The sequence below is a fragment of the Tyto alba genome, unplaced genomic scaffold, assembly GCF_018691265.1.
Source record: "Tyto alba isolate M040663 unplaced genomic scaffold, T.alba_DEE_v4.0 Super-Scaffold_16, whole genome shotgun sequence".
Classification (NCBI taxonomy): Eukaryota; Metazoa; Chordata; class Aves; order Strigiformes; family Tytonidae; genus Tyto; species Tyto alba.
Genome location: NW_024881278.1, coordinates 30,582,522 through 30,600,834, shown reverse-complemented (window position 1 = coordinate 30,600,834; position 18,313 = coordinate 30,582,522). Strand labels below are relative to the sequence as shown.

General features: G+C 41.0%; 1 protein-coding gene and 1 long non-coding RNA gene across 9 annotated transcripts in view; one reads left to right on the top strand and one right to left on the bottom strand.

The window, feature by feature from the left end:
• Positions 1 to 9,576, top strand: part of BIRC6 (baculoviral IAP repeat containing 6) — a 187,719-nt gene extending 178,143 nt beyond the window's left edge. For all 8 annotated transcript variants that reach the window (XM_042789690.1, XM_042789689.1, XM_042789688.1 and 5 more), the window contains 3 exons: positions 1,330 to 1,518; positions 5,282 to 5,416; positions 6,432 to 9,576. In XM_042789690.1, the coding sequence (XP_042645624.1) occupies positions 1,330 to 1,518; positions 5,282 to 5,416; positions 6,432 to 6,608 (501 nt within the window). In that variant the 3' untranslated portion in view covers positions 6,609 to 9,576. The remainder of the gene's footprint in view (positions 1 to 1,329; positions 1,519 to 5,281; positions 5,417 to 6,431) is intronic.
• Positions 1,526 to 18,313, bottom strand: part of LOC116965853 — a 36,266-nt gene continuing 19,478 nt past the window's right edge. The window contains exons 3-4 of the long non-coding RNA XR_004409714.2: positions 10,300 to 10,413; positions 1,526 to 3,387 (exon numbers count right to left, since the gene is read on the bottom strand). This is a non-coding gene — a long non-coding RNA (uncharacterized LOC116965853). The remainder of the gene's footprint in view (positions 3,388 to 10,299; positions 10,414 to 18,313) is intronic.

The window sequence follows — 18,313 nt, the reverse complement described above, 5'->3', positions numbered from 1 at the left end:
AACACCCCACAGCCACTCACCCTCCCCCGCCTGGGGGATGGGGGAGAGAATTGGAGGCGTAAAGGGAGACTCATAGGTTGAGATGAAAACAGTTTAATAATTGAAATAAAATAAAACAATAAGGGAAAGTACAAACAGGTAATGCGCGATACAACTGCTCACCACCTGCTGACTGACACCCAGCCCAATCCCAGGAACAACCAAGATCCCAAAATCACAATCCCAGACGTGAGAGAGAACCCCTCCTTCCCTGCCACCCCTCCTTTATATATACACCGAGCACGATGTTCCACGACAGGGAATATTCCATTCTCTCATTTGGGGCCGGTGCTCTGGCCGTGCTCCCTCCCAGTTTGTTGTGCCCCTGCGCCCCGGCGGGACAGGGCGGGTCGGAGAGTCCTTGATCTCAGCAACAACTGAAAACATCAGTGTGCTATCAGCGTTCTTCTCATAGCAGATCCCCTACTGAATCCAAACACTGCAACAGTGGAAGAATTAGCAAGCCATCAAATCCTGAATATGCAATATTTGGATTCATAAGTGCTCTACATATCTATTTATTTCTTTGTTTTATATTAGGAATATTTGGGTATATACTTAGATGCTTTGTATGTATGTAAGGATCTATTCCCACAAGTACTTGACAATAAGATGGAAAGTGGGAAAATTGACATTTCCTTGTCACTGAATAATCGGTGCTTTGTTGATACAGTACTGAAAACACTTTTTTTCCTATCTCAAGAGAAGTACTGAGGTTTTGTTTTGATGGCATATGACACACAGTGTTACATGTAAAATCTGAAACTAAAGGGCTAAAAGCATATGTAAGTCAATTGAATGCATTTGAAAGAAAAAAATGGGAGACCGTGTATACCAAGATTAACTTCAGTGGTCGGCATTTCCGCTTCCTTATTCCTTTTCCATCTAGTTCAGAATTAGGAGAATTAGTAAGCTCAGCCACAGGAAAAGTTCAAGAATTGTTGACTGTAAACTTGACAAGTACACTTTCTTTCACAAAAGGGTGCAATCAGACATCTCCTCCTTTAAGCATTTTCTTCTACTTATCTTTGTATTTTTGTTCTTTTTTAACTTACATTTGTTATTTTCTCAGTGTTTGCACTATATCCACAGTTATAGGACTTAATGTTTTTATGCACAGTAACGGGTTTGGTTGGAAAGCACACCCGTTCCCCACTTGCACGTAGCCTGTATTACAAATGACAGCACCCTGCCAGAGAAGTGGTTTTGCATGTAAGGTGAGCAAACTATGTATGTTTGTAAAAACAAGTGGGTGGCACAGTTTTAATAGTTCGTTTCTTCTTTTAACAGGTGTTAGTGTCTGTCCAATCCCTAATACTGGTAGCAGAACCGTATTTCAATGAACCGGGTTATGAACGATCTAGAGGAACTCCGAGTGGTACCCAGAGCTCCAGAGAGTACGATGGAAATATACGCCAGGCAACAGTCAAGTGGGCAATGCTTGAACAAATCAGAAACCCATCGCCGTGTTTTAAGGAGGTAGGTTTTGTCAAATGCAGTAAATACCTTGTTTATTTATCTTGTTTGGGTATTAAGGGTAACGAAAATAGCTGAAAACATCGTGCATGAGTGTCTCTTTTGGCCTCCTCTTTATTTCCTGGGGCAACTGACTCTAGAGACTGAAGTGAATGAGGATGCACCTGACTTCACAGATTCTTTTCCATGAAAGGGGAATGCACAGAAATTGGGAGTGACCCGTAAGAAGGCTTGGTGCAGTTGGATAAAACGTGGTTCATACAGCTTGGCTCATTCTTCACGCCAGCTGGTACCTTTTACGTTCCATGTGGGAACTGTTGGTCAGCCCTACACATGGGCACTCGGTGTCTGTTAGTCAGCGTAGCTAACAGGAGGTATCTTTCCAAGAAACATGAATTTGAAGCAAGTATGAAGAAGCGCAATGCAAATTGGAAAAATACTTTAAAATAAATACCGGCCTGAATGTTATTTATGGAAGGATCCACAAAGCATCTGTGCTAAACTAAAAAGTAATACTAACCTCCATGCATTCCCACTGTCTTAAAAAACTTACTTGAAAGAAATAACATTCGTTTCCCTTCCCAAAAACAGATTAACTCACCCATAGCATCATCAAGTAATTTAGTTGTTAGGCACTTTTCTCAGTGTCTCTAGTCCAACTTATTTCTCAAAGCAGGTCAATTAGATCTCAGGGACTTGAACATATATGGCAAAGGATTCAAGGAAAAAAGAGTCGAAGCTACACTAAGTAAGAGAATCTGTATGAACATTAATGCAAAATGGTTGGTCAAACGTGAGTCATCTCACAGTATTACCAGCAAATACTTAGAGAAAAACACATTTTACTCTGACCTACTAAAACTGTTGCCACTTCTGAATTGAGGTGTGGAACCGTCTTGTAGCGTCACCTGTGCTTTCAATTATAAGCATACTAAAATATTGGAAAAGCATAATTATTTTAGGATTATGCACTTCGCTAAGTGTGGCGTCCAAGTTAGAATGTGGTCTCCCATCCTTTCCTTGCTGTCTGTAAAAACATCCTTTGGAATGCAAAAAACCTTCTTCCATTAAAATTACTGTCTTGTGGAATAAAAAACCATAGACACTTCACCTGCATGACAGGAGTTAAATATTTTATCTGCATGCAGGTGGGAAAGGGCATGCAGTGTACTCTGGTGTCTTGAATTAATGAAGAAAAACATGGTGGTGTTTCTAAATTGCCTCTTAAATGTTTTACTCAATAAGTTGAAGACAATGATAAAGATAATATTGTGATATATAATCAAATAACCTCTGCTAATAGGTCCTTTTTTTTCTAGTTAAATGTAACAGTTTCAATTTTGCAAAAAAAGCTCTCGAATTACAGTAACTTTAAATTAATTGATGATACCGTAAGGCAGTGGGCTCCCTGACAGTAATGCTCCATCTTTCTTTTCACATACACAGAAATGAAGGAGATGCAATATTACAGTATTCGCTAAATGAATCCCACTTTGCTGTTATTGCACTTTTCTTCAAAAGAATCTCAGCAATATTGTGCTTACTCCACAGCTTAGCTTTTTTACTATTTGTATGAAAAAGGCAGCGTGTAAGCTGACATCCTACCCCTCTTCGGGAAGGTAAAGTAATAAGGAGTATCCAAGTGGTGGTGTTTCAGTGGAAAACCAATCATTCCCTGGGAACAGATGACTCGTGCGCAGCACATCGTGACCAGAAGGCAGATGTTGACAGCAGTACAACTAACTAGCTGTCTAAATGCGGTGCGTAGCTAGGGCTGAGTTAAGCTAAGCCACACGTAAATGAAAAGTAGCATTAAGGGGCAGACAGCAGTTTGCAGAGGCACCTCGAACACTGGAAACTCCCTTCTGGTACCTGTGGACGGACAAGAGTTTTGCTGCACAGAAGAGAACTGGCCCACACTGAAAAGCTTTGCATCCAAATTGTTTGTGTTCCGGTTTGGGTGTAACTGCAGTTCTCCTCTTCTCCTAAGATACAGTTTTCTATTTTTCCCTGTGTTGAGGTCTTGAGGGACAGTATGATGAAGTCCTCAAGATTCTGAGCAGCTGTTGGAAGCTACGCTAGCCTGCTTCTGTAAGGAGAAGTTTGAGGCTAAGGTAGCTTGCTTTTCTGTTAAAAACACAACAGTAACAGCTTAAGCTTGGGGTCCTACCCTGTGCCCTACCAGCTTGTGCAACTCCCTTTCTACTTCTCTGATTATGTATTCCCTACCATTATGTGAGGTGGCATGTATCTTTCTTTACATATCAAAAATAATGATATTACGCCCTGGAAAGCATTATGCTTTTCTTTGATGCAGTTGCTGAGTTTTGGAAGAACGCTAGATTCCATCTGCAGCCCCATCCAAAAGGAACCACGTCTCTAGTATGGATTGTCTGAGCACTCCTCTGAGAGACTGGCCAGTTGTTAAGACCGCGAGGTTTTTTGTAGGGTTGTGTTAGGAACTGTAACAATGATGACCATGCAGTAACATAAATGCAAAGGCACCCTGAAAACAGGTCTGAGAAAGAAAGCACATCCTGCAGCTCCCAAGATCGGTTGTCTTCACAGATCTGAGCTATCTTCCCTTCAGTGTCTTAAATGACAGGTAGGCTGAGGAGATCTAAACTGCCAGTCTTTGGGAGTTCTTCCAAGCTCCATTATGGACATAAGGAATGCATCCAGAACTGAAGTCAATTAAGCTTTCACTAAGCAGTTTTTCTTTAGACACGATGGCTATAATCTCTAACCTCTGGAGGGAAACATGATTTTGTCAGTTACGTTGCACTATTGCCAAGAACTTTCTGTGCTCAATAAAATGTCTTTGATTTTATTGTTTCTTTCACCAGGCAGAGTTTTAGAAAAACGTTTAAGACAAAACCAGCGCTAAGTAGAGTTTCACAACTTTGGTTGGGCTTTTTTAAACTCAAATCTGTACAGAAATACCAAAATTGTTATGCAGTCAAATACTGATTCCCACCCAAACTGTGGGCAGCTCAACTATTCTTGCTTGAACTCCAGTGTCCCCAGAGGTGCTGCCTCTGCCGGGGGCAGGTAACTCTGGTTGCAACGTCTTCCACAGCAGCTGCTATGATCCTCCTCTGTGCAGAAGCACGTTATGTTCCTGTGCCCCCACTGTTGCCAGGGTTTCTGCTTACCTGTTTTCTGTTCAGGCAGCAAGGGTTTAGTGATGGGAAGACCTGGTGCTTGTATTTCCTGCCTGTGCTTTTTTATTAAAATGGGAGTCAAAGCCTTAACTTGTATTTGTCTAGCCCTGCCCCTATGCAAACATAAACATCCATACATAGTAACTGCGTAGTAAGATGATCTTTGAACTGAAGAATGTGTCTAACTTCTGCTATGACTTTTTAATCTTCCCTGGTGTGACACCGTATTTCTGGCACTCATTTACCTTTCACCCAGATAACACAAGCCAATGCTGAAGTGGCAGGCTGCCTGTAAATCGTAGATTCATACAGACTGGAAGAGACATCCAGGCCAACCACCTCCTCAAAACAGGATCAGCTGAATTCAGACCAGGTTCCTCAGGGCTTTTTCCAGTTGGGTTTTGGAAGCCTCCAAGGACAGAAATTCCACAATTTAGCTGCAATCTGGTTCAGTGCTGAATTACCCTCATACTGATTTTTTTTTTTTCCCCCCTTATATCCAGTTAGACTTGTAGGGGTCTTGCAAATTCTGTATTGTTAAGGTATACGGTTATTAGAAAAAAAATGAACACTGCTCTTTCATTTGGAATGTTTTCTTGCAGGTCATCCATAAACATTTTTACTTGAAAAGAGTGGAGATCATGGCTCAGTGTGAGGAGTGGATAGCAGACATACAGCAGTACAGCAGTGACAAACGGGTAGGCAGGACTATGTCCCATCATGCAGCAGCTCTCAAGGTGAGACTTGCTTTAATAATTTTATATTCTTTAATGTAAAGATGACAAATGGCAATGGAATTGCTCAGTAGCTGAGTTTTGTAATAACGATGACAGAAAACCCCGGCAACTTTAAAACCTGTAAACAAAGTGAAGTTTCCCAGCTGTCGGGAGATAAAGCGTATGTGCACTCCACTTCCTTGGTATTTTCTTCTACAAGTTACGTTTTCCTTTAGTGCCCGTCCAGCCTCTCTTTCAGTAAATACTTATGTAAGAGATAGAGAGTTTATTTAGTTCCCTCTAGGAGGGGGTGGGGGTTTATGATAAAGTTGTACTACAACCAGTTCCTTGCCAGCAGACAAGCTTTCTGAGTAGACAAGCACAGTTATTAAACTGTGGTCCATTATAATTACTTTTATCAACAGTTAGAACCACTACAAATGTTTTCCTTCCTTCCTAACCAAGTACAGTCATTGGTGTCTTTCATGTCCACACAGACAACAGACCTATTTTATTTTCTTCCCTTGAAGAGAAAAAAAAAAAAAAATTAAAGGCTCCTTTCTTTATTGCTAGACTTGCATTCTTTCAATGTGACTGGTCTTCAAAATGAAGTTACTGTTAGTTACTACAGTCAGTATGCAAACCTCTGTATCTCTGTAACAGCTCTCATAGTGAACTCCTTCTAAATTTACATTTTGACTGTATGACCTACCTAGTCCAAGCCAGTTTCTGCTGTGATCACAGAACACAGATGTGACTCGACTGCAAGACAGTGTGGCGTTTATATCGATGCACTTGTTTGCTGCAGTTCTGTTTACTGCCTTTAATCTGTCCCTAGCATCACTTGCTAATTATTCTGTCACAACAAGGAAAGCACCGATCCTTAAATACGGAGGAAAAGTTTATCCAGTCACTGAAAGAGTACATTTAAACCTGTTCTATTTACTGTTTTGGGGGGTTTTTTGCCTTGTCTAACATTGTGAAACATATTGTTTTACCTGTGGTCTTCCACGCTGACTTGTTTTCGTGTGTTCAGCGTCATACAGCTCAGTTGCGGGAAGAACTTCTAAAACTTCCCTGTCCTGAAGGATTGGATCCAGACACTGACGACTCCCCAGAAAAATGCAGTGCCACAAGTTCAGAAGAGACGATGTTGCACGAACAGGTTAAACCCAGCAGCAGTAAAGATATCCCCACTGATTTCAAGTTATGAGTTGCATTGACATGGACTTTCTAGACACAAAGGCTTTGAAGCACAAGCCAAATATGTCAATATTTGTATGTAAGAAGCTAATTATGTAATAGGTAATGAAATTGAAACTATACTATGCCCTTAAGGATATACAGTTTAATTCAAGATGATCTTTTATTTACCTGTACAAGAGTGTAAACTTTTTTGTGCTTTTATTTTTCAATTGTGAGAACCACTGATTGGTATGTTTAAAAAGTTATGTATACAAGAAATGGATAAATCACTGATATATAAGGGAAACTACCTTAGGAAAGAATGTTTACTGAATGTTTATTATTTTTTTTTACTTGTAGAGTGAGGGCGGTTGTAACAAAGAATATATATTGGTCATTCTTACAGCTACTATTTAAAGTCAGAAAATTTTCACTGAATTTGATAGATTTTACGTTTGGCCATATATTCATGCTCACATTTGATTCTAAAGAAAACCTCCTGTATACTTCAATAAACGTTAAATGGACATGATCCCTCTTTTACGATTTTCTGGTACATTTTTTTAAATAAACTGCCATAAAATGCATTCTAGCTGAAGAGTTGCACTTGTATGACTGAATTCATTACAGTCAACATATTTAATTTTATGCTTACTAATTCCAAAATGCAGATGAAATAAATGCATATGGTTTTACCTCACGCCAAAATTTGGACTTCTGAATTCATCTTCTGTTTGGCTATTTTATGCAAACTAACAGTATTCTAAATTTCTTAAGGGCTATTCTGGAACAAAGGCTTTTCTCTGTTGAAATGTCTGATTTTTACATAATCAACTGTACTCTTACATACTGACAGGGGCTAATGACGTGCCATGCAGGACTCCAACGTTCTGTCGTTCCTACTGTATAGACTTGCTTCCAATTTTATACTTGCAACCACAAATCCCTAACTAAGAAGGGATTTGCTTGATTTAATAATCAAGTCTCGCTCTTAACATAACATGCATTACCATCACTGTTCCTAATTTTTGAGCAGTCCTTGAAGGACTAAAAAGGTGTTACTGGTATTACCTCAGACTAATGATCTGTTGTATTATAAATACTATAAATCAGGCAAAACCGAAGCTTTTTTGTTTTCTATTTGTTCTTTGTTTATAAGTACCACGCTGGATTTTTTTCACTTTTTGGTTTACAATGTATTATTTCTAATCATTAAAAACAGCACCAACTGAGGTTGTGTTCTTATGCTGATGGTTAACAGACTTTGATAGTTCTGACCAAAGTATGACTTTTCTGTTACACTGATACGTTGTGTTAATCCAAAGCCTGTCCTGATTGTACATACCTCTCAAAATAACAACTTAGCCATGTCTGTGTTACTTCAGGGGCTCCCTGATCTAAAAGCAAAACAAGCAGCTCCGTGCCAGAGCTGTTGGTAAATACATGAAACAAAGATTTTGTGCTACATAGTCAAAGAGTTAGAACTTCATCAGTGTTAAAACAGCACTGCATTTTCCTAGGTGGGTATTTACTTCCTTTCTATTACTGTACAAAATGATTGTGACACCCTTGTAAAGGCTTCAAAAGCAAAATGACCTGCTGACTTCCAAATATATTTAAGTTAGTGCTTTCCATTAAAGCTCTTCGTTTAGTGCTTAAACTGTTTGCCTACAGGAGCATAGTCTTTTTATAAAATCCTGGCACTTGTACCAAAACCAAATGTATTAGACCTGAAGAGCCTCCTTAAATGCAAAGACTTTTTTTACCATTAAAAAACAACACTGAAATGAAAAGTACCTAACTTGCATTGATTTGACATTAAGAAGGTGGCTAACATGAATGTACCTTTCTCTCTAGTGTGTATTTATGGTATCATAGCAATGCTAATGTGAAGTCACTGCTGCTTAATTAAGCAGATGTAAACAGCTGCATGGGATATTAAACTAATTTGTATCCATGTACCAATTATCTTTTTTTTTTTTGCTCTAACCAGAGCTAGAATGGTATCGTCCCAAATTAATGCAGATTCAATCCTTAATAACTTGTGACTACGTTACAGTCTAGTAAGTAAATTGTGAACTTGGCAACAGACACAAAATACATATTTTCAGTTTTTTAGCTATAACACACAAGGTCTGTGTTACTTCCCGGTAAAACCACAGTAAATCCCATGAGGTATGTAGACAACTGAGTATTTTTTTGACCAGTTCCTCTCATCTTTTACCACTTTATCAAAGGGAACAGAAACCTGTATTGACAGATCCCAGTTTCTAGCCATCACTTTGAAGTCCTGTGTTTTAACTGTTATGCTGTTTTTTGTAGAAAATGTTTTAAAAATCAACAGAAATGATTTTCAAAAGCACAAGAGGCAGCAAACTGCCAATTAGGTCAGTACGGAATTTCACCCCGTGGTTTTTTGGTGCTGCCTTTGGCCCGAGGTTCACCGCTGACCCATTGCCACGCAGTGCAGAGTGGGATGCTTCCAGCCCTTGGAAGCGCTGCGGCCGCCCTGCTGAAGGAAGAACGCACCGCAGCCGGAGGCTGTCAGGCCATTCCTGGCGCTCCACTGACAGTAATGCCAAGCTTTTCTGACTGATTCAATCTACATCATCTACTGAAGAGGGAACAGCTCAGCAATCTAGGAGTCCTTGTGCTCCATGAGAGCAAACTGTTTGTTATCCAGATTGCATAAACAACTGTTCTGTTCTGCAGTTGTAGACGCAGTACTCTGTATACAGACATGAAGGATACCTCTGCGAGATTAGTGATGTCCTCTGGACTTTTTTGGGGGGTAAAAGACGTGCATAAATGTATGGATTAATGCTCCTCTGTAATCCTACCACTGCTATACAGGAAAAAGCAAAGATGACAATCTAGTTAAAGAAAAAACAAGAAAATTTGAAACTCAAGAACCCTGTAAACAACCTCCAAGTTTCACTCTATTAATTACGTGTTAGATGTTTACGTACTAGCATAATAAAGTATGTGTGACTGTAGATTGACTGGGTCTGCAGCAGCCTGTTTGGCATTGTTGGTTTGGTTTTGTCACTGTTTTTCTTCTCTGAATCTTTGACATAAGTTCAGGGTAGACCTTGTACATGTCTGCTAGCCTGTTGAGGAGCCTGCCTTGCAGCAGGTAAAACTGTGCCAACTCAGGTAAGGCACTGGACTACTGAGAGCTTCTAGGGAGCGTCAGTGTGGGTCTGTCAGCAGTACTGTGGTTGGATGATGATCTAGTAAGTAGCAGTAGGGCTTGACTTCTTTAAATTTAAAAAAAAAAAAAAAAAAGCTCCCATACGATACAGGGAATGAATGTACTACACTACTTGGGATGGCTTTAACCGCCACTCACTATATAAAATAGGGCATTCAGTTTCTGGCAGGAATCACATTGTTAAGAAAACATTACTGCAAAACAATCCTTTTTCCATGCGACTGTAATCCTGTGCAGGGGATGTGTATTAGGGGAGCTTTTCTTCCCAAAAATGTTTCTGGTGTTAAATAAATAACTGTTCTATTTTACGTCCTGAAGTAAGCAACTTGATAAGCAAACCATCATATTACTAATTTACCTTGTTTACCCATAAATATCTGAACACAAATCCAGCTGACCTACATTGAAGCTGGGACTATACTATGTTACTCTGATCCTTGTATAGGAGAATTATTTAGGCTTAGGTTTTTAGTGGGAGTTTCTCAGGCATGTCTTCATTTTTTACCTCCGTGCTGCCTTTGTGTTAGTGTGGTCTAGATGTGCTCTGCTCTTCTTTCCTCATTTGTTTCTCCAGAAACCAGTCACCATCATGTGGACTCACCTCCCTGGACCGTCAACTCTGCAGTTAGAAAACAGGAATTAGAAGCATTTTTCAATGGAAAGGAGACCTAGATTTACATTTATCTTAGCATAAGGAACAAGTATAAGGTACAGAAGCTATTTCAGATAGATGTTCTCAATTTAGTTTTTTTACCACATACATACACACAGACAAATTTATATATGTATAAATGCATCAGGTCTGGCAGTTACTTGTCTTCAAAGAAGTTTTTTGAGCTTTATTTTTCCTCTCCTTTTCCCTAGATAGTGACACCATTAGGTGGAATGTGCAGGCGTCTATATTGGAACATGAGCTTTCTGAAACACAGTGAGCTAAAGGGCTAAAAGTAAGTTCCACAATTACTAAAACAAATCACAGGTAAAAACATTTCATTCTGCTGAGATTGTGTCGTTGCTGTTGTTTTACTCTCCTAGAACACGAATACAGAAAATACAATATCTACCTTGTCAATTACTGTAGTAGAGCTCTAAAATAATTTCACCACTGCCTCTTTTTTTAATAAAGTCTCAGAGAAAACAAATCCCAATCCACAATGCTCCATCTTGATTGAGAGAGTTCTGCATATTGTGACCTGTCAGCTTTGCAGGCTCCGATCTCTCATGTGTTGCTTGCCTCTGAAGTAACTTTTTAGCTCTTGAAAAGTGATAAACTAGTCCCCTTAGTTCTCCAGATACATTAATGTTATTTATCCTTTACATTAAGAGTGCCTATAATACCGGTATCATTTAATAATACAATATCATCCTCAAATGTCTAGATAATATTAATGCTAGAGTTGGTAAAGTTTCTGTAATTCAGGTAGCAAAATTTTGTATGTAAAGTTGCTTAGTTAAAAATCCAGAAAGGAAAGAAGCAGGTTCTTTATCAGCCAGAGACCACGCAGGGCAGTCAGAAGCCCTGATTCTGATGGGAATATAGCTGAGTTCATGTTAGGAACCAGTGCAAGCCGAGCCCTAAGAAAATCTAGGAGTAAGTAAAGGCATGTTATTGTCCCCCTCAAATACATTTAGAAATGAGGTAACTGTGGTGAGACTTGCACACAGCAGAAGTTGTTAAACCTAAAGAATAATGCCCAACATTATACTTAAACCAACTGTGTCTATTTGCAAAAGTAACAAGCAGGCTGATCAACTAAGGTTGCTAGAGCAACAAGTCAGACATGGTTTCACAAGAGGAACATGCTTCTCAAATATATCATGTCGCACTGCATTTAAAAACCTGCAGACACTTCTGTTGTCACTGTCGTGCTCAGTACTTCCAGCTTTACCACTTCCTGCATTTTTTTTTAATTTATTTGTCCTGCATCTCTATTCATTATTCTTTTCCTCACCTACTGACCAACATCCAGAGACATGCACAAAGCCTTCAGTAGTTCATAAACTCTTTGCATAAATGTCCTGGGTTGAGTGAGTGGTGGAGTTTTTGGTGGCAGGGGAGGGGGCTATCGGGGCGGCCCCCTGTGAGAAGCTTCTCGAAGCTCCCCCAGCTCCACGTCAGCTCCACTTCTGTTTGGGAAATTGAGCCAATCAGCTGCGCCTCTGCGATAACGTATTTAAGAAGGGACGTGGTGACGGGCAGTCGGACTTGTGAGGAGGAGTTGCTGCAGCTGCATGAACACCAAGGTCAGTGGAGGAACGGAGGAAGAAAGGAGGGGGGAGGTGTGCCGGAGCAGAGACCCCCCTGTATCCTGTGGGGAGACAGCAGGGCGGCCCCCCCCCTGCCACCCATGAAGATCTACGGTGGAGCAGACATTGATTTATGGCCCGTGGCTCCTGCTCAGCTGATCAAGGTTCTGTGCCCGAAGAAGCCCGGGGTCTCATGGGAAAAGGCAGCCCCGCTGCTGTAATTCAGCGCTGGGAGGATTGCAGCATGCAGGGGAGTCCCACGCCGGAGCAGCTCGGGAAGGGCTGCAGCCGTGGGAGGGAATCCAGTCGGAGGAAGTTAGTGACCCATGACGGAGCAGTGTGGGGAACGCTGCGGCCCGTGGGAGGAATTCAAGTCAGAGAAAGTTTGTGGAGGACTGTCTCCTGTGAGAGGGGGACCACGATGGAGCAGGAGGAACAAGTTCCGGACACTCCCCTCACCGAAGATGAAGGAAGTGGCAGCGCTGACTGCACCCCCCATTCCCTGCCCCTGCGCCACTGGGGGAGGAGGCAGAGATATCGGGAGCAGAGCTGAGCCCGGGAAGAAGGGAGGGGTGGGGGGAAGGTGTTCTCAAGATGTGGCAACGCTTCTCACTGTCCTGCTCTGTTATGTGTTGTTAGTGTCTGTAATAAATGTATGTTCTTTTTTTCTTCCCCTAACGAGTCTGCCTTTTGCTCATGATCTTAAAAGGGGGATTTTTCCCCATCCCAGTCCTATCTCGAACCCCAAGCCTGGCTCTCTGTCCCTTCTTATTGCCGGAGGGGAAGGGAGAGAGAGCTGCTGCATTGTGGTTGGCTGCCAATCAGGCCTAAACCACAACAATAAAGTAGAAAGCAACCCTACCCCAGTTCCCTGATAGCAAACATATTAACATCTCTTAAAAAAAGGCACCCCTCCCAACCAGAAAACTAAAACTAACTAAAATCTCATCATAAAAAAATGCAATTTGCCATCATTAAAGACTGCCTCTGTTGCTTCATTAAGCATCTTCTAATTTACCAGGGGAGCAAGCGGAAAAAAGAAAATGTGTTGTGGTTCTTTTTTCTATTTTTTTTCTATTCTCTCTCAGATATTTAAACAAGTATGTGATTCAGAAAAGGAATGCCAACAGAAAATGTCTTGCAACCTAGTCCTAAACAATGGTTTGGATGTCTCCAGAAGTCCTGTTCTCTTACCTTGAAACTGTAAAGTTTTCAGCCACAGAAAACCTTTGCCCATGCCAGAATTAGCAATAAGCACATCAATGAAAACTTCCAGGACTTTGTTCAGTCAAAATTCCCTTGTTTGAAACTTCTGGTACTAGTAATAAGCTTATTTCTACAATTATTTTAAGCAGCTTGTAAGAAGGTGGCCATGAGTTGGATGCCACACAGCTTTACAGCAGTCTCAGCTGAAGCCCAGCGCAACACAACTCTAAGCCTAGAGTGTGACAGCAACTCTCTAACCCCGCAGGAGGGGCACCTGGGGTTCCTTTAGGACGTAACAAGGCCACCATCATTACATACGCGCAACCAGCCCAGCCGAGCGCCAGCATTCTCGCGTTAGGGAAGCCAGGTCACTGTGCACGCTGCCTGGGAACGCGAGTCCCAGCCTCCAGCCTGGCTACAGCTACAGTTCAAGCTGTCCTGAAAAACCTTGCAAATGTTTGCTGGCAACATACTGTGGCAATGATTCAAGAGGAAATGGAGGTGACGTGGCAGATCAAAAACTAATAGCCAACAGCAGGATTGCTAGAAGAAAAACTATATACCTGCCAGCAAGACCCATCTTCTCAACTACCAGGTTGTCACTGTGCAAATCTCAACTGGGATTTTGAGGCAGTTTCAACCAGTGAAATTTGGTGTGATAATGAAATTCTCAGGGGCTGGCATCCAGCTCAGCAGCAGTCACGAGAGAAATCATGCAACCATCTGGCTGGCTGAATTCTGCCCTACCGTGTGGGATTCTGGGTATGTCCCAGAGCACTACATGAAGCCGCAAACTAGGGAAAAAAAATTTCTTCCAGATTCAACACATTTCCCATCTGCCTCATAGTCACCAAAAGCAACAGAGTGTGCAGGCAGGTCACACACATTGAAAAAAATTCTGTTGTATAGCTCGCTAGGAAGCTTTATACATTAGGAATGTGAAGGGTCTAACAGAGACCACCTGATCCATATGACAGAACAGAGATGAAAAGGTGGAAATTACATCCAGGTGATAATTTAGCTTGATACAGATTTCACTCTTAGCTTTAAAAGTAAAAAAAATACAACACAACATGGTTTAACCCCAGCTGGTAACTAAGCCCCACACAGCCACCCAACCACTCCCCCCTGGTGGGATGAGAGAGAGAATTGGAGAGGTAAAAGTGAGAAAACTCATGCATTGAGATAAAGACAGTTTAATAAGTAAAGCAAAAGCCGCGCACACAAGCAAAGTAAAAGAGGGAATTCATTCCCCACCTCCCACGGGCAGGCAGGGGCTCAGCCATCCCCAGGCCAGCCGGGCTCCATCCTGTGTAATGGTTACTTGGGAAGGCAAAAGCCATCACTCCGAACGTCCCCCCTTCGTTCTTCTCCCCCCAGCTTTATACGCTGAGCATGACACCACATGGGATGGGATATGCCTTTGGTCAGTTGGGGTCAGCTGTCCCGGCTGCGTCCCCTCCCAGCTTCTTGTGCCCCCCCAGCCTGCTCGCTGGTGGGGTGGTGCAAATTGCAGAAAAGGCCCTGACTCTGTGTAAGCACTGCTCAGCAGTAACAGTAACATCTCTGCATTATCAACACTGTTTGCAGCACAAATCCAAAACAGAGCCCATGCTAGCTACCGTGGAGAAAATTAACTCTATCCCAGCCAAAACCAGCACACAACTCTGCAAAATACACACTCAGTCACAATTGCTGTTGACAGCAAATGGACAGCAAAGCAGAGGTACTCCAGAGAATGAAATATCCTTTTGTATCTGCACTGCCTACTGATGTGTTAAACCTCCTTCCGCTCTTTTCTAGCTGTTCCTCCGAGGAAATCATTCATGTTAGAAAACAACTAGCCAGATGAACAAATGACACACAGCAGGGAACTGAACATCAATAACCTCTATCAGAGGAGAAGCCAAGTCATTTAAACAAAGGATAGGAGAACAACGGTACATGGCTCCTGATAAACAACTGTGTAATTCAGGAAAGATGGTTCTATCTTGAAGACCTCTCAAGAGTCTGTACTGCTAGCGGAAATCAATGAAGGATAGTGCTGAAATTTCCAGATTGCATATAGAGAACTGCGGTAGAATGCTAAATTCAATGTATGCCTAATGCAAGACATGGATTAATCATCTGAATAAAAATAGCTCAGTTAAAATGCCTGCTGTGATACTGCTGTCTTCCTGAAAACGTTAGTATGACTTGCATAAGTGTATTTTTAATTACTACTTTAAATACACTTTGCTTTTACTTGCAAATGCATTTTCAGGCACAAAATCCAACAGCAAGTGATTTTCCATTGCCAAGTGTGCCCTCAAAGACAGCTGTCCAGTCAATGTCACTAAGGACAAACTATGACTGTAAATTCATCCAGTTTTAGTCGTTCATTTTCCACATTTCAACACACTGTCCTTCTATGCATCAAAGCTCCACTGAGGCAACAGAACAGTGTTCAGTGCCCCAGCATTCATCACAGGCTGTGATTAAGCATCCTACTGCTCAGAATCTGGGGTCCCACAGCAAAGGGTGCTTGATCTGTCATACAGAAATTATACTTTGTTCATTCCTAAATATTGCTTCGTGTGACTGATGCAAAGTTGCCATGCAAATTAAATTGCCAGCAGTGGTCACCTCAACCTTTGCTTTCTTTGTGTCAGACTGAATTTGTTCCATAAGCCCTCTGGAACAAATGCCAGTATTTACATTTTTCCTAAATTTAAGTTACTTCCATAGTTGAATAGCTTAATGGCCTTACTGGCCTTTAGCTTTTAGTTCAGTTAGTATATGTAAAGTAAATATTTCAGAGTTCTTATTCAGTATCATCTTCCCATCTCAGTTCAGGCTTTTGTGTATTATTTGTTATTTATATGACATCTAAGGAAAAAGCTCTGTTTGAAGCTAAAGGAAATGTTTCAAGCGTCATTTTAAGGCATGTATCAGAAATGATTATTTGCTCTTTTTTTTTCTTGTTAAAATACTATTTTGCCTTTTGTATGACCATTCTGTATGCCAAGTCCTCTGTCCAAAGTCAGCTGTATCACAGAATCATAGAAACACTGGCCAGGAGGGACGGCTGGAGCCGATCACCCTCCAGCCTGCTCTTCCCCACACTAAACACCTAGCTCCCTCAGCGACTCTGGCTACTCATGAAATACACGATCCAGGTCCTTTACCATCGCGATAGTTCAGACTGTGCTTCAAGCTATTTGCCTTCTCCCTTTTGTCTCTAGTTCCAGTTAGGTAGTGAAGTTACCATGGATACCCTGCGCTTATAGCTCACTTCAGTTACAAGACATAATTTGTACATTTTAATTTACTCAAAACCATTTTACAGTATGTGAAGAAAATAAGGAGGAAAACTGAGCCTTGGTGATGTTTCACTTTAAAAAGGCTGGCCATTTCCAGTTTCTCTCATACTTGCAGTAAAACCATTAATCATCTTAAACTCATTTTGTCTAAAAGCAGAGGTAATATATATTTCCATGTAAATCACTTCATTGCCATGACAGAATGATGTCAGAGAGTCTAAATAGGTGATCTAATAAATTTTCCTTTTGGAACATTGTTTAGCATTAAAGGTTATTGGGGGGGTCGGGGAGGGAACAGGGCATGATTGATGTCAGCTGCTGGTAAGAAAAATTTGGTTTTCATTTTCATAAAATAGACTTAAATACTATGTTGACACTGACACGCTTTTACAGACTGAGCAAATATACACATAACTTAATACTGGTGCTGTAAGAACCCAAGATCTTTCTAGAATGAAAATCCAGCTCCAGCAAATAGTAAGATTTTCTGATATTTGTAAAAGACAATTAAAATTAAAATTACCTTTGCAAGTTGTATAATTTCATTCCTCTTTTTAAGAACAATTTTTGAGCAATAATTCAGTGCTTTGCATTCACCATTTGTACATGTACATATAGTTGAACACACGAATTCTTTAAACTGAAATTTGCTTTGCATCTAATTTGTCCATGTACATAAGAACTCACAAACAAGGAAACAGTAGTACAGGAGAGAAACAGAATTTTATTTCTCCTCCCAAAAGCAATCAACCTTGCCTCAATTGCAATCTATAGCTTAACCCAAATGCAACTATTTACTGAAATCCTACAGCAGCACGGTAGAACAAAAATATATATGGCATCACACAAAATGGAAGGACTGTGTCAAAACCTAGAAGCCAAAGCTGCTGCTCCCTGTTTCTCTGTATAAGATCTCTTCGAGTCAAGATTTGGAAGAAATTACTGACTTTGGTTTTATTCAAACCATTTTTTGCTGTTTGCTCTTTTTTCCCTTTGGGTAAAATAGATGAAAAACAAACTGGGGAATAGATGGAAAACTACGTTTCACATAGCCTTAATTCCTAGTCTTTAGTGTAACAGTGGGTATGCTCAGTAACCACAGCCAGGCTGGATGAGGCAGAGCAATTCTCCTTCCACACAGTTCATCTATCAGAGGTGTGCTATAGCCTGCACAGACCAGGTGCCATGAAAGAAGCAAGTCCCTTTAAATCAGCTATTTCCTATACAGATAAAATGGAAAGCTGGGTTTCACAGCCTCTAATGGTTGCAGGGCTATAGCTCTATCAGCTTCCCAATCAGCTCCTTTAAAGCCAGCTTTTCGCACATAAAACTTTTACATCTTCACTTACAAATTAGACACCCCAAAGAAGCAAATACCATCTTGAAAAACACCTAGTCTGGGCAAAGATGAACTAACACTTAAAAATATGGATTGGTTCATGACTTGTTTCTTTTCATGTTCAAATTATACTTCAGCACCTGACTTCAAAGGAGAAGCAATTTTGTCAGGGCAGTTTATTGATGTAAAACAGTTAAGCAGGTTTGGTACTTAGCACAAACATTTTAGTTATCCATTGTTGGAGAATGGCTCAGAGACAAGGGTCCTGTGCCTTTAGCCAACAGATTGTAAGCCTGTATGCCTAAGTTGTGCCTTGTCATGTATTAAGAAAATCTTTGAACGAACGGTAGCGCAGGCTCTGTTCATACAAAAAGAAAAAGGGGGAATTGTTGGAGAATGGCTCAGAGACAAGGGTCCTGAGCCCA